This window comes from Crocuta crocuta, unplaced genomic scaffold, assembly GCF_008692635.1.
Source record: "Crocuta crocuta isolate KB4526 unplaced genomic scaffold, BGI_CrCroc_1.0 scaffold381, whole genome shotgun sequence".
NCBI classification, from domain to species: Eukaryota; Metazoa; Chordata; class Mammalia; order Carnivora; family Hyaenidae; genus Crocuta; species Crocuta crocuta.
The window spans coordinates 493,666-503,863 of record NW_027530628.1 but is presented as its reverse complement, the minus strand read 5'-3'; the positions used below and the strand labels follow the sequence as shown (position 1 = coordinate 503,863).

The window sequence follows — 10,198 nt, the reverse complement described above, 5'->3', positions numbered from 1 at the left end:
GGGGGGGGGAAGGAAAGAAAGAAAACCTGGGGTCTGCCTTTATTAGGGTCTGAGGGTGGGGTATCTAGGGTTTTGGAGGTCCATTCTTTATTGGCTAATTTAAAGCCTAAGGGTGGGAATTAGAGCACCAGAAGGGATAAGTGAAGTCACTCATATGGTCAGTTGTGTAGGTTACCGAGGGTTTTCTGAAAGAGGGACCTTCGTGGGTAGGGGCAGCTTAATTCCTTATCCTGTTAGTTTGCTAGTAATTGTATTGTACAATTGCTACTGTGTTTCTTCAAGATGGATGTCTTCTGAAACGGATGCCTTGGCAACCAAAAATTTAATGTCGGGCATTTACAGTACATCCTTAGAAATCCTAGTTTTGACTTGAGACTCAATTCTACCCTCTTCATTCTATTAGTTTTCAAAAACTTACCCAGTTTTTCTTGTCAATAATTGTATTAGTGATCTATTGCTGTTTAACAGATTGTCTCAAAACTGAAGCAGCTTAAAATAAGTGCTTATATTTTTTATTGGGTTTCTGAAGGTCAGAAATCTGGGACTGGCTCAACAGGCTGGGTCCCGCTGAGTGGCTCCTACAAGTTGCAGTCAAATGAAGGGTCACTGAGCCTGGGGGTCCACTTCCAAACTCACCCATGTGTTTGTTGGCAAGTGTCAGTTCCTTGCCACTTCCATAGGGCAGTTCTCACAACATGGCAACTGGCTTTCTGAAGAGAAGGAGACAGGGAGGGACTTAGAGGCCCTGGTGTCTTTCAGAACAGTCTCAAAAGTGACATACCTCTCTTCTATTCCTTTTATCACATAGATATCAACCTGGTGCAGTGTGAGAGGGGAGTACAGAGGATGTGAATGCCAAGAGGTAGGAATGACAGGAGCAATCTTGGAGGCTAGCTCCCCCAATAGTTTTTTTCTTTTCCTTTTTCTTCTCTGTCCGCCTAGATCAGACTCAAAGTACTTCGTGGTTTTGTAGTTTTTTTGTGGTACCAGCCATGTAGCCTGCTCCTGTTCCATCTTCTGAGACGACTTTCCCTTAGACCCCACTTTAATTAATATTGTTCCTCTGCTTAAGCATTTCACTTCTTATTGACTACATAATCAATTGGCAAGAGCCTTATATATGCATTAATTCATTTATAGATGGTTTTCCTTTTTTTTTTTTTACTTTTTTATAAGTAGGCTCCACACCCAGCACAGAGCCCAGCATGGGGCTTGAACTCATGACTGAGATCAAGACCTGAGCTGAGATTGAGTCACACACTTAACCAAATAAGCCACCCAGGTGCCCCTAAAGATAGTTCTTCTTTTTTTTCTTTCCATTTAATTCAGCTATCCTATTGGGTACTATTACTGGTCTCATTTTATGGACAAGAAAATTTAGGCATAGAAGAGAGGTTGAGTATTGTGTCCAAGGTCACACAGTAGTTAAGTGAAGAAACCCAGTATTTATACTCGTGGTCATTTCAGACTTTTTTTTAGCCTCTTACAGCCTTTTATTCACAGCTTCTGTAATGTGGCCATACCTTATTCCTTAACTTTACAAAGCTTTGTTCATTATTTATCCTCTAGGTAAAGTAGTTGTCACTGTGCTTTCTTGCCTCTTGGTATTTGCTCATGTTCTTGGTTTGGAGTACTGCCATTTCTTCCATTTTTGCTTATTGGAATCTTAATCATCTGTCAAGCACCACCTCAAATCCACCTTATCTCTAATCATCCCAGGTGTAAATGAACTTTATTCTGTATTCCTGTGGAACTTGTCTGTGTTATTCTTAATAGCTTCGTGTCTTGTATTGGGTTTACTTGTACTTATTCTTATAATAAAGATATTTTAAGATTATGTTCACCCCATGTGCCCCAGAGCGCCTGCCATAATCCTTTGTACATATTAGGTACCTAATATATTTGGGATGAATGAATGAAAGTGGTACTAGTTTAAAAGATTTTCAAGTATTCTAGATCTGAAGAAACATAAGGAAATACCTTAGTCAGAAGACTTGGGTCACAGCGTCAGCTCTGCAACTGAGTAATATTGTAATTTTGGATAAACCATGTAGATCTTTCTGGACTCTTAAGATGAAAGCTGATATGGTCATGGACTAAAGTGGTAGAGTTGGGAATGGTATTGGGAGAGGACTGAGTTGATTGATTGTAAAAAGAAGATGAGATTTACGCACCTGAAATTGAAAGGAGAATCAGTGGTGACTCAGAAGTTGAACTTCTGAAAAACAGAAAAGTTGAGGGAAATTAGTTGCTTCTTACCTGATGTTAGGTTATACAGATATGTGAAAATTCAGCCCAAGGGAGAGATTGGGCTTTTGGAGAGCAGGCAGTTGCTCAAAGGCAGGCACTATTTTAGTTCTTTTCTTCCTCCTGCCTTAGGCCCCTCATTTCAAGTTCTTTTTTCCTTTATCCTTTGTGTTTCCTTTCCTTGCTAAATAGCCATGAATGACCACAAATACTCTCTTTCCTAGTTGCTAACCTTTTGAGTTTCCTGATACCTCCCCCTCACTCACAATTCCTTTTGCCTCCTCCCACTGAATTTTAGCTCTCCTCCCTGAATCCCTCCCTGAATCATAGCCTCTTTTTCCCACTGAAGGAAAAAACATCTCGATAAAATCCTAAAAGAGAGAAAAGGAAAATTATATCTTTCTGATGATACCTTCCTTCCCTAATCCTTTGCATTATCATCACAAAACTTAACTTTATTTCTGATGTTCCTTGCATAATGGCCCAGGCCATACCTATGATGATAGGTATTAACTAAATACACAAGGCTCCATTTCAGGTGAAAACGGTTTCTTAAAAAAGGGAAACAGTTTGCTTCTTTGAAGCAGGAGCGATGGAGCCAGTGGAGAAAATAAGGACCCTTTACTGCAGAGACTGGATTCTGTTACAGAAGGTTAGTTTTGGAGGATAGGAACATTTTTCCTCTGAGACCATAGGGAAGGAGAGGTCAGTAGAGGGGAGGCTGGCTGATTTTTACAATGGCAGACTTTAACCTTGGGGAAGATATGATAACTTGAGCTATGACGGTGACATGGAGATGTAAAGGGAAGTGTGAGTATGGAATTCATGTATGTGTGTGATTCTGTATGTGTGTATGTAAGAATGTGTGTGAGCAGAGGGCTAGGGAGTTGATTATGCGTATTTGCCAGCAATGATCAAGGACATGTAATAAGAGAATAGGAAGGAAGTTCTGATTGTTGGGTCTTTTTACCATAGCCCTGTGGATTGGTGATTGGTAAAGTGAGTTGGTAGAAGGGAAGGAGTCTTAAAATGAGATCATGCAGAGAGTTAGTAGCTAGAAAATATTTCCTACCATGAGGAAATACATGAGGAAAATCTTGGCACAGTGCTCTTGACTAGCCCTCTGACTAGGGCAATATACCCAATATTTCTAAGTTGCAGTTTGTCTATAAAAGGGGATAATACCTATATCTTGCAGCATTAGCATGCAGATTAAATGATGAGAATGCGTGAAATGATGTACTGAACATAAAAGCACTCAATGTTAGTGGTGATGAAAGCAGTTAATAATAAAACTATGATCATGAAAGGATTTTTATAGGAGGGCAAATCTATTGAATATCCTCTACTACTTTGCCTCTACATTCCCTGGAATTACTTTTAGCTTGCTGAAGAAAGACTAAAAAGAGGGCTTTGTTTTAAAGTTGTTCAGTCATGATGAGAGATTCTCTCGTAGTTACCTTGATAGGAATACCTTATGGTTACAATTTTAGCCCTTGGTAGTCTCATCAGATGGCTTACTGGTGGCTCTGTTCAGAATCAGGCTACTTAGTATTGATATTTTAGTCAATCTACATTGTCTTATTCTTAAAATGGAAGGGAAAGAGAGCTAACATTTATCAAAGATGTTCTATATGTCAGTACTTCACATATATACCTTATTTAAGGGAGAAGATACTCTTCCTTTTAATCAATAATATATGCTTGCAAATAAGATAAAATAGTACAAAATAGTTTCTCAGAAAAAACTGCAATCTGCCCTATTCTTTCCTGTACTTAATTATGTCCCTGAGAGGCAATTATTTTTTAAAATTGAGATAACTATAGACTTACATACAGTTGTAAGGAATAATAGATACATCATGTATCCTTTACCCAGTTTGCTCCAGTAGTAACATTTTGCAAAACTGTAGTACAACATCCCATCAGTATAGACATTAATACAATTTAATTATCTTATTCAGATTTCCCTGGAGGTGTGTGTATTTACTTCTGTACATTTTTACACATTTATAGGTTCGTGTTGCCACCACCACTAGAAATACTGAACAGATCTGTTAGCTCAAGGATTCCTTTGATAATCATACCTACTCCCTTCCCACTGCTAACCCCTGGCCTTTGCTAATCTGTTCACCATTTTAAACATTGCATCATTTAAAAGTGTTACAGAGATGAAATCATGTGGTTTATAATTATTTCGGATAATTTTCTTTCTTTCTTTCTTTTTTTTTTAACTCAGCATAATACTCTGGAGATTAATACTAGTTTTATGTATTAGTAGTGTTCATTTTTATTGCTGAGTAGTATTCCATGGAATGCATGTACTACAGTTTGGCTCAACATTTTACTTGTTGAAGAACATCTGGGCTATTTCCAGTTTTGGCTATTATGAATAAATAATTTGTGTGCAGATTTTTGTCGGAACATAGGTTTTCTTTTTCTAAGATAAATGCCCAAGAATGTAATTGCTGGATCATATGGTAATTGGATGTTTATTTTATTTTATTTTATTTTATTTTATTGAAAGATTTTATTTTTAAGTAATCTCCACACCCAACATGGGGCTCAAACTTGCAACCCAGAGATCAAGTCACATGCCCTACCAACTGAGCCAGCCAGGCTCCCCTAGATGTTTAGTTTTATAATAAACTGTTTCTCACAGTGACTGTACAGTATTACAATCGCACTGGCAATGTATGAATTATGCAGTTTCATAGATAATAAATTATCCATTTAAAGTATAAGGTTCACTGATTTTTAGTGTATTCACAATGTTGGGCAAATATTTCTAATTATAGAACATTTTCCATCACCCTGAAAAGAAACCCCATGGCAATGAAAAACTATTTTCTGTCTTCATGGATTTGCCTACTGTGGAAATTTCATATAAATGGAATAATGTGTGGTCTTTTATGACTGGATCTTTCACTTAGCATAATATTTTCAAGGTTGACCCTTACATTGTTGTTGCATGTATCAATACTTTATTTCTCTTTGAAGGTTGAATAATTTTCTATTGTATGGATATATCACATTTAAAAAAACCGATCAATAGATGGAAATTTGGATTACTTCCACTGTTTGGCTGTTAGGAATAATACTACTATGATCCTCTGTGTACCAATTTTTGGATAGATGTAAGTTTTCATTTCTCATAGATATAAGTCTACCATTAGAATTGCTGGGTCATATGGTAATTCTGTGATTAAATTTTAAGGAACTGCTAGGCTTTGTTCCAAAGAAGTTGCATCATTTTATATAGTGGAATGAACATTTTAGTTTCTCCATATCCTTGTTAATACTTGTCATTGCCTGTCTCTTGATTTTAGCTATCTTAATGGGTAAAATTGTTTTGGTTTTGGTTTACATTTCCATAATAACTAATGATTTTGAATGTCTTTTCAAGTGCTTATTAGCCATTTTTATATCTTCTTGGAAGATATATCTACTCATGTTATTTGCCCATGTTTTAGATGGATTATTTATTTTTTACTGTTATTAGTGTTCTTCACAAGTTCTTAAACCACTCCTATATGAGATATATGATTTGCAAGTATTTTCTCCCATTCTGTGGACTTTATGTTTTCTTGATGGCGTTATTTGAAGCATAAGTATTTTAAAATTTTGAAGTCCAATCTATTTTTACTTTTGTCAACTTTTGCCGCTTATGCTTTTGGTGTCATATCTGAGAAGTCATTGCCTAACCCAAGGTCATGAATATTTATTTCTGAGAGATTTTTTCTAAGAGTTTTATATTTTTAGCTTCAACATTTAAACTTTGAGTTATTTTTGTGTCTCTGTGTAAGGTGTCTAGCTTCATTCTTTTGCATGTGGATATCCAGTTGTCCCAAGCACCATTTGTTGAAAAGATTATTCTTTCTCTACTAAATTGTATTAGCCTTTATTTTTTTTTGAAATTCAATTGACCAAAAATATAAGAGTTTATTTCTTAACTATGAATTCTCTTCCATTAATCTATGGGCAGTCCTTATGCCATTACCATACTTTGTTAATTATTGTAGCTTGTGAAGTCTTTAAGTTTTTTTTTTGTTTGTTTCAAGATTGTTTAAATTGTTCTGGGTTCCTTGAATTTCCATGTGAATAATAGAATCAGTTTGTCAGATTCTACAACCAGCCACCTGGAATTTTTATTGGATTAAATCTGTAAATAAATTGTAGAGTATTACCATCTTAATTAAGTTTTTCAATTTATAAATGTGGGATGTCTTTCCATTTTATTTGGATCTTTAATTTCTTTCAACTGTATTTTAGTTTTCTTTTTTTTTTTTTTAAATGTTTTATTTATTTCTAGGAGAGAGAGACAGCGTGAGCAGGGGAGGGTCAGAGAGAGAGGGAGTCACAGACTGAAAAGGCTCCAGGCTCCGAGCTGGCAGTCAGCACAGAGCCCGACGCGGGGCTCGAACCCACAAACCGCGAGATCATGACCTAAGCGAAAGTCGGAAAGTCCGACGCTTAACCGACTAAGCCACCCGGGTGCCCCTGTATTTTAGTTTTCACTGTGAAAGTCTTGTATTTCTTTAGTTACATTTATTCCTTTTTCTTTTTGATACTCTTAATGCAGTTTTTAAAATTTTCAATTTTGAATTGGTCATTGTTAGTATATATAAATACAATTGATTTTTTATATTGAGGTTGCATTTTGCAACTTTGCTGAACTCAATTATTTCATTTTATTTTTGATATTTATACTTATTTATTACCCAAATATTTAGTAAGCAAGTTCATTTGTATCAAACACAAATAAAAACCCCTTATGATAATTTGAGACAGTTTTAATATTCTAGGTGAATATAGCATTTGAAATAAAGTCTCCTTTTCAAAGATCAGTGCATCTAGATTCTTTAACCTACAAAATTATAATTTTTGATGATCAAAACAAAACAAAACAAAAAATGACATTTTTAGAAGAAAGGAAAATAATAATTTCAAAATCAAAGTGACTCTCTCATTTCAAAAGCATAGATTTTTAAAAAAAATGTCAAGTAGAAAAATTAAATATTGCACACCTTAACAAACTTAAAGGAAAACTTTAGCCACATACCTAAAATGGATCCATGCAGGTTTTTAAAAAATTATTCTACCTTGTCTTTATTATTTTATATATTTCCTAATATATATTTAACAAAAATGATAGTGCTTTCAAGATATAGAATACGTAATCCAAGATCATTTTTATCAGTAATTTAAAGGAGAAAAACCCCTAAGGTATAACTCTGTAGAGAGGCAAAACAAGCTCTGAAGGGAAGAGTGAACATGATGGTCTCAAAGTAGAAATGTGTGATTTATAAAACTTTAAAACAGGAGGCTGATGGGCTGCCTGAATGCTTAGTTGGTAGAGCATGTGACTCGATCTAAAGGTCATGAGTTCAAGCCCCACATTGGGTGTAGAGATTACTAAAAAAAAAAAGTAAATAAAAATTAAAACTTAAAAATAAAATAGGCTGCCTAATTAATCCAGACAGTAGGGACAGCAGGATGGAACAGGAAGTAAGAGTGGGAATGAAAGAGATTAATCGGCTAAGAAAATAACCTTACTTGTCTTTAGTTTTTCTTTGGACTTCTCACCAAGTATAAAGATAAAGTAAAACTACTCATTCCTAGTACAGGTCACTAAAATATAAAATGGAAAAACTTATCATTTGCTATGTTCCAAAAATGTTTTACCTATAAAAATGGGAAGCAATTTAAGGAAAACTATACTTTCACCTTAAGTGAATTAAATACAATTAGATGTTAAGCCAATCCTTTACGATAGCAGTAATATTCTATTATTTTTTTTGTTTCTTTGTTTTTTTTTTCTCATATAGTTCATTGTCAAGTTGATTTCCATACAACACTCAGTGCTCTACCCAACAAGTTTCTCCTCCATGCCTACCAACCCCCTTCCCCTCTCCCTCACCCCGATCAGCCCTCAGTTTGTTCTCAGCATTCAAGAGTCTCTCGTGGTTTGCTTCTCTCCATCTCCCCAACTATTTTTCCCCTTCTCCTCCTCCATGGTCCTCTGGTAAGTTCCTCCTAATCCACCTATACAGGCAAACATGTGGTATCTGTCCTTCTCTGCCTGACTTACTTTGCTCAGCATAACACCCTCAAGTTCTGAAATCCATGTTGCTACACATGGCCAGATTTCATTCTTTCTCATTGCCATGTAGTATGCCATCGTAGAGATGAACCACGTCTTCTTGATCCATTTGTCTGTTGGTGGACACTTAGGCTCTTTCCATGATTTGACTATTGTTGAGAGTGCTGCTATGAACCTTGGGGTACATGTGCCCGTATGCATCAGCACTCCTGTATACCTTGGATAAATTCCTAGCAGTGCTATTGCTGGGTCTTGGGGAGTTCTATGGTTAATTTTTTGAGGAACCTCCACACTGTTTTCCAAAGGGGCTGCACCAGTTTACATTCCCACAAACAGTATAGGAGGGTCCCTGTTTCTCCATATCCTCACCAGCATCTAGAGTCTCTTGATTTGTTCATTGTAGCTACTCTGACCGGCGAGAGGTGGTATCTCAGTGTGGTTTTGATTTGTATTTCCCTGATGATGGGGGACGCTGAGCATCGTTTCATGTGTCTGTTGGCCATCTGGATATCCTCTTTGGAGAAGTGTCTGTTCATATCTTCTGCCCATTTCTTCACTGTATTATTAGTTTTTCAGGTGTGGAGTTTGGTGAGTTCCTTACAGATTTTGGATACTAGCCCTTTATCTGATATGTCATTTGCAACTATCTTTTTCCCATTCCGTCAGTTGCCTTTTAGTTTTATTGATTGTTTCCTTTCCCGTGCAGAAGCTTTTAATCTTGATGAGGTCCCAGTAGTTCATTTTTGCTCTTATTTCCCTTGCCTTTGGGGATGTGTCAAGTAAGAAATTGCTGCAGTGGAGGTCAAGGAGGTTGTTTCCTGCTTTCTCCTCTAGGGTTATGATAGTTTCCTGTCTCACATTCAGGTCCTTTATCGATTTTGAGTTTATTTTTGTGTATGGTGTGAGAAAGTGATCCAGTTTCATTCTTCCTCATGTTGCTGCCCAGTTTTCCCCAGTACCATCTCTTTTCTGGAAAAAAGAGGCTGTCTTTTTTCCATTGGATACTCTTTCCCGCTTTGTCAAAGATTAGTTGGCCATACATTTGTGGGTCCAATTCTGAGTTCTCAATTCTATTCTATTGGTCTATGTGTCTGTGTTTGTGCCAATACCATACTGTCTTGATGACTACATCTTTGTAGTAGAGGTTGAGGTCTGGGATTCTGATGCCTCCTGTTTTGGTTTTCTTCTTCAATATTACTTTGGCTATTCTGGGTCTTTTGTGGTTTCATACAAATTTTAGGATAGTTTGTTCTAGCTTGAGCAGAATGCCAGTGTAATTTTGATTGGGATTGCATTGAATGTGTAGATTGCTTTTGGTAGTAATGACATTTTAACAGTATTTATTCTTCTGATCCATGTGTCTTCTTTACATTTCTTTGTGTCTTCTTCAATTTCCTTCATAAGTTTTCTATAGTTTTCATCATACAGATCTCCTATATCCTTGGTTAGGTTTATTCCTACGTACTTTATGGTTTTTTGTGCAATTGTGAATGGGATCAGTTTCTTGATTTCTCTTTCTGTTGCTTCATTGTTGGTGTGTAAGAATGCAACCGATTTCTACACGTTGATTTTGTATCCTGCAACTTTGCTGAATTGTTGGATCAGTTCTAGTAGGCTTCTGGTGGAGTCTGTCGGGGTTTCTATGTAGAGTATCATGTCGTCTGCGATAAGTGAAAGTTTGACTTCTTCTTTGCCAATTCTGATGCCTTTGATTTCCTTTCATTGTCTGATGGCTGATGCTAGGACTTCCAGCACTATGTTAAACAACAGTGGTGAGAGTGGACATCCCTGTCGTGTTCCAGATCTCAGGGGGAAAGCTCTCAGTTTTTCCCCGTTGAGGATGATGTT

The 10,198-nt window shown here is 36.5% G+C and overlaps 1 protein-coding gene across 2 annotated transcripts in view; it reads left to right on the top strand.

Moving 5' to 3' along the window:
- SPIDR (scaffold protein involved in DNA repair) overlaps window positions 1-10,198 on the top strand; it is a 469,654-nt gene that overhangs the window by 2,632 nt on the left and 456,824 nt on the right. The window contains exon 2 of one of the 2 annotated variants that reach the window (XM_077768515.1): window positions 809-862. The exons of the other annotated variant lie outside the window; for it this stretch is intronic. Coding sequence (XP_077624641.1) covers window positions 809-862 — 54 coding nt within the window. The remainder of the gene's footprint in view (window positions 1-808; window positions 863-10,198) is intronic. 2 annotated transcript variants of the gene reach the window in all.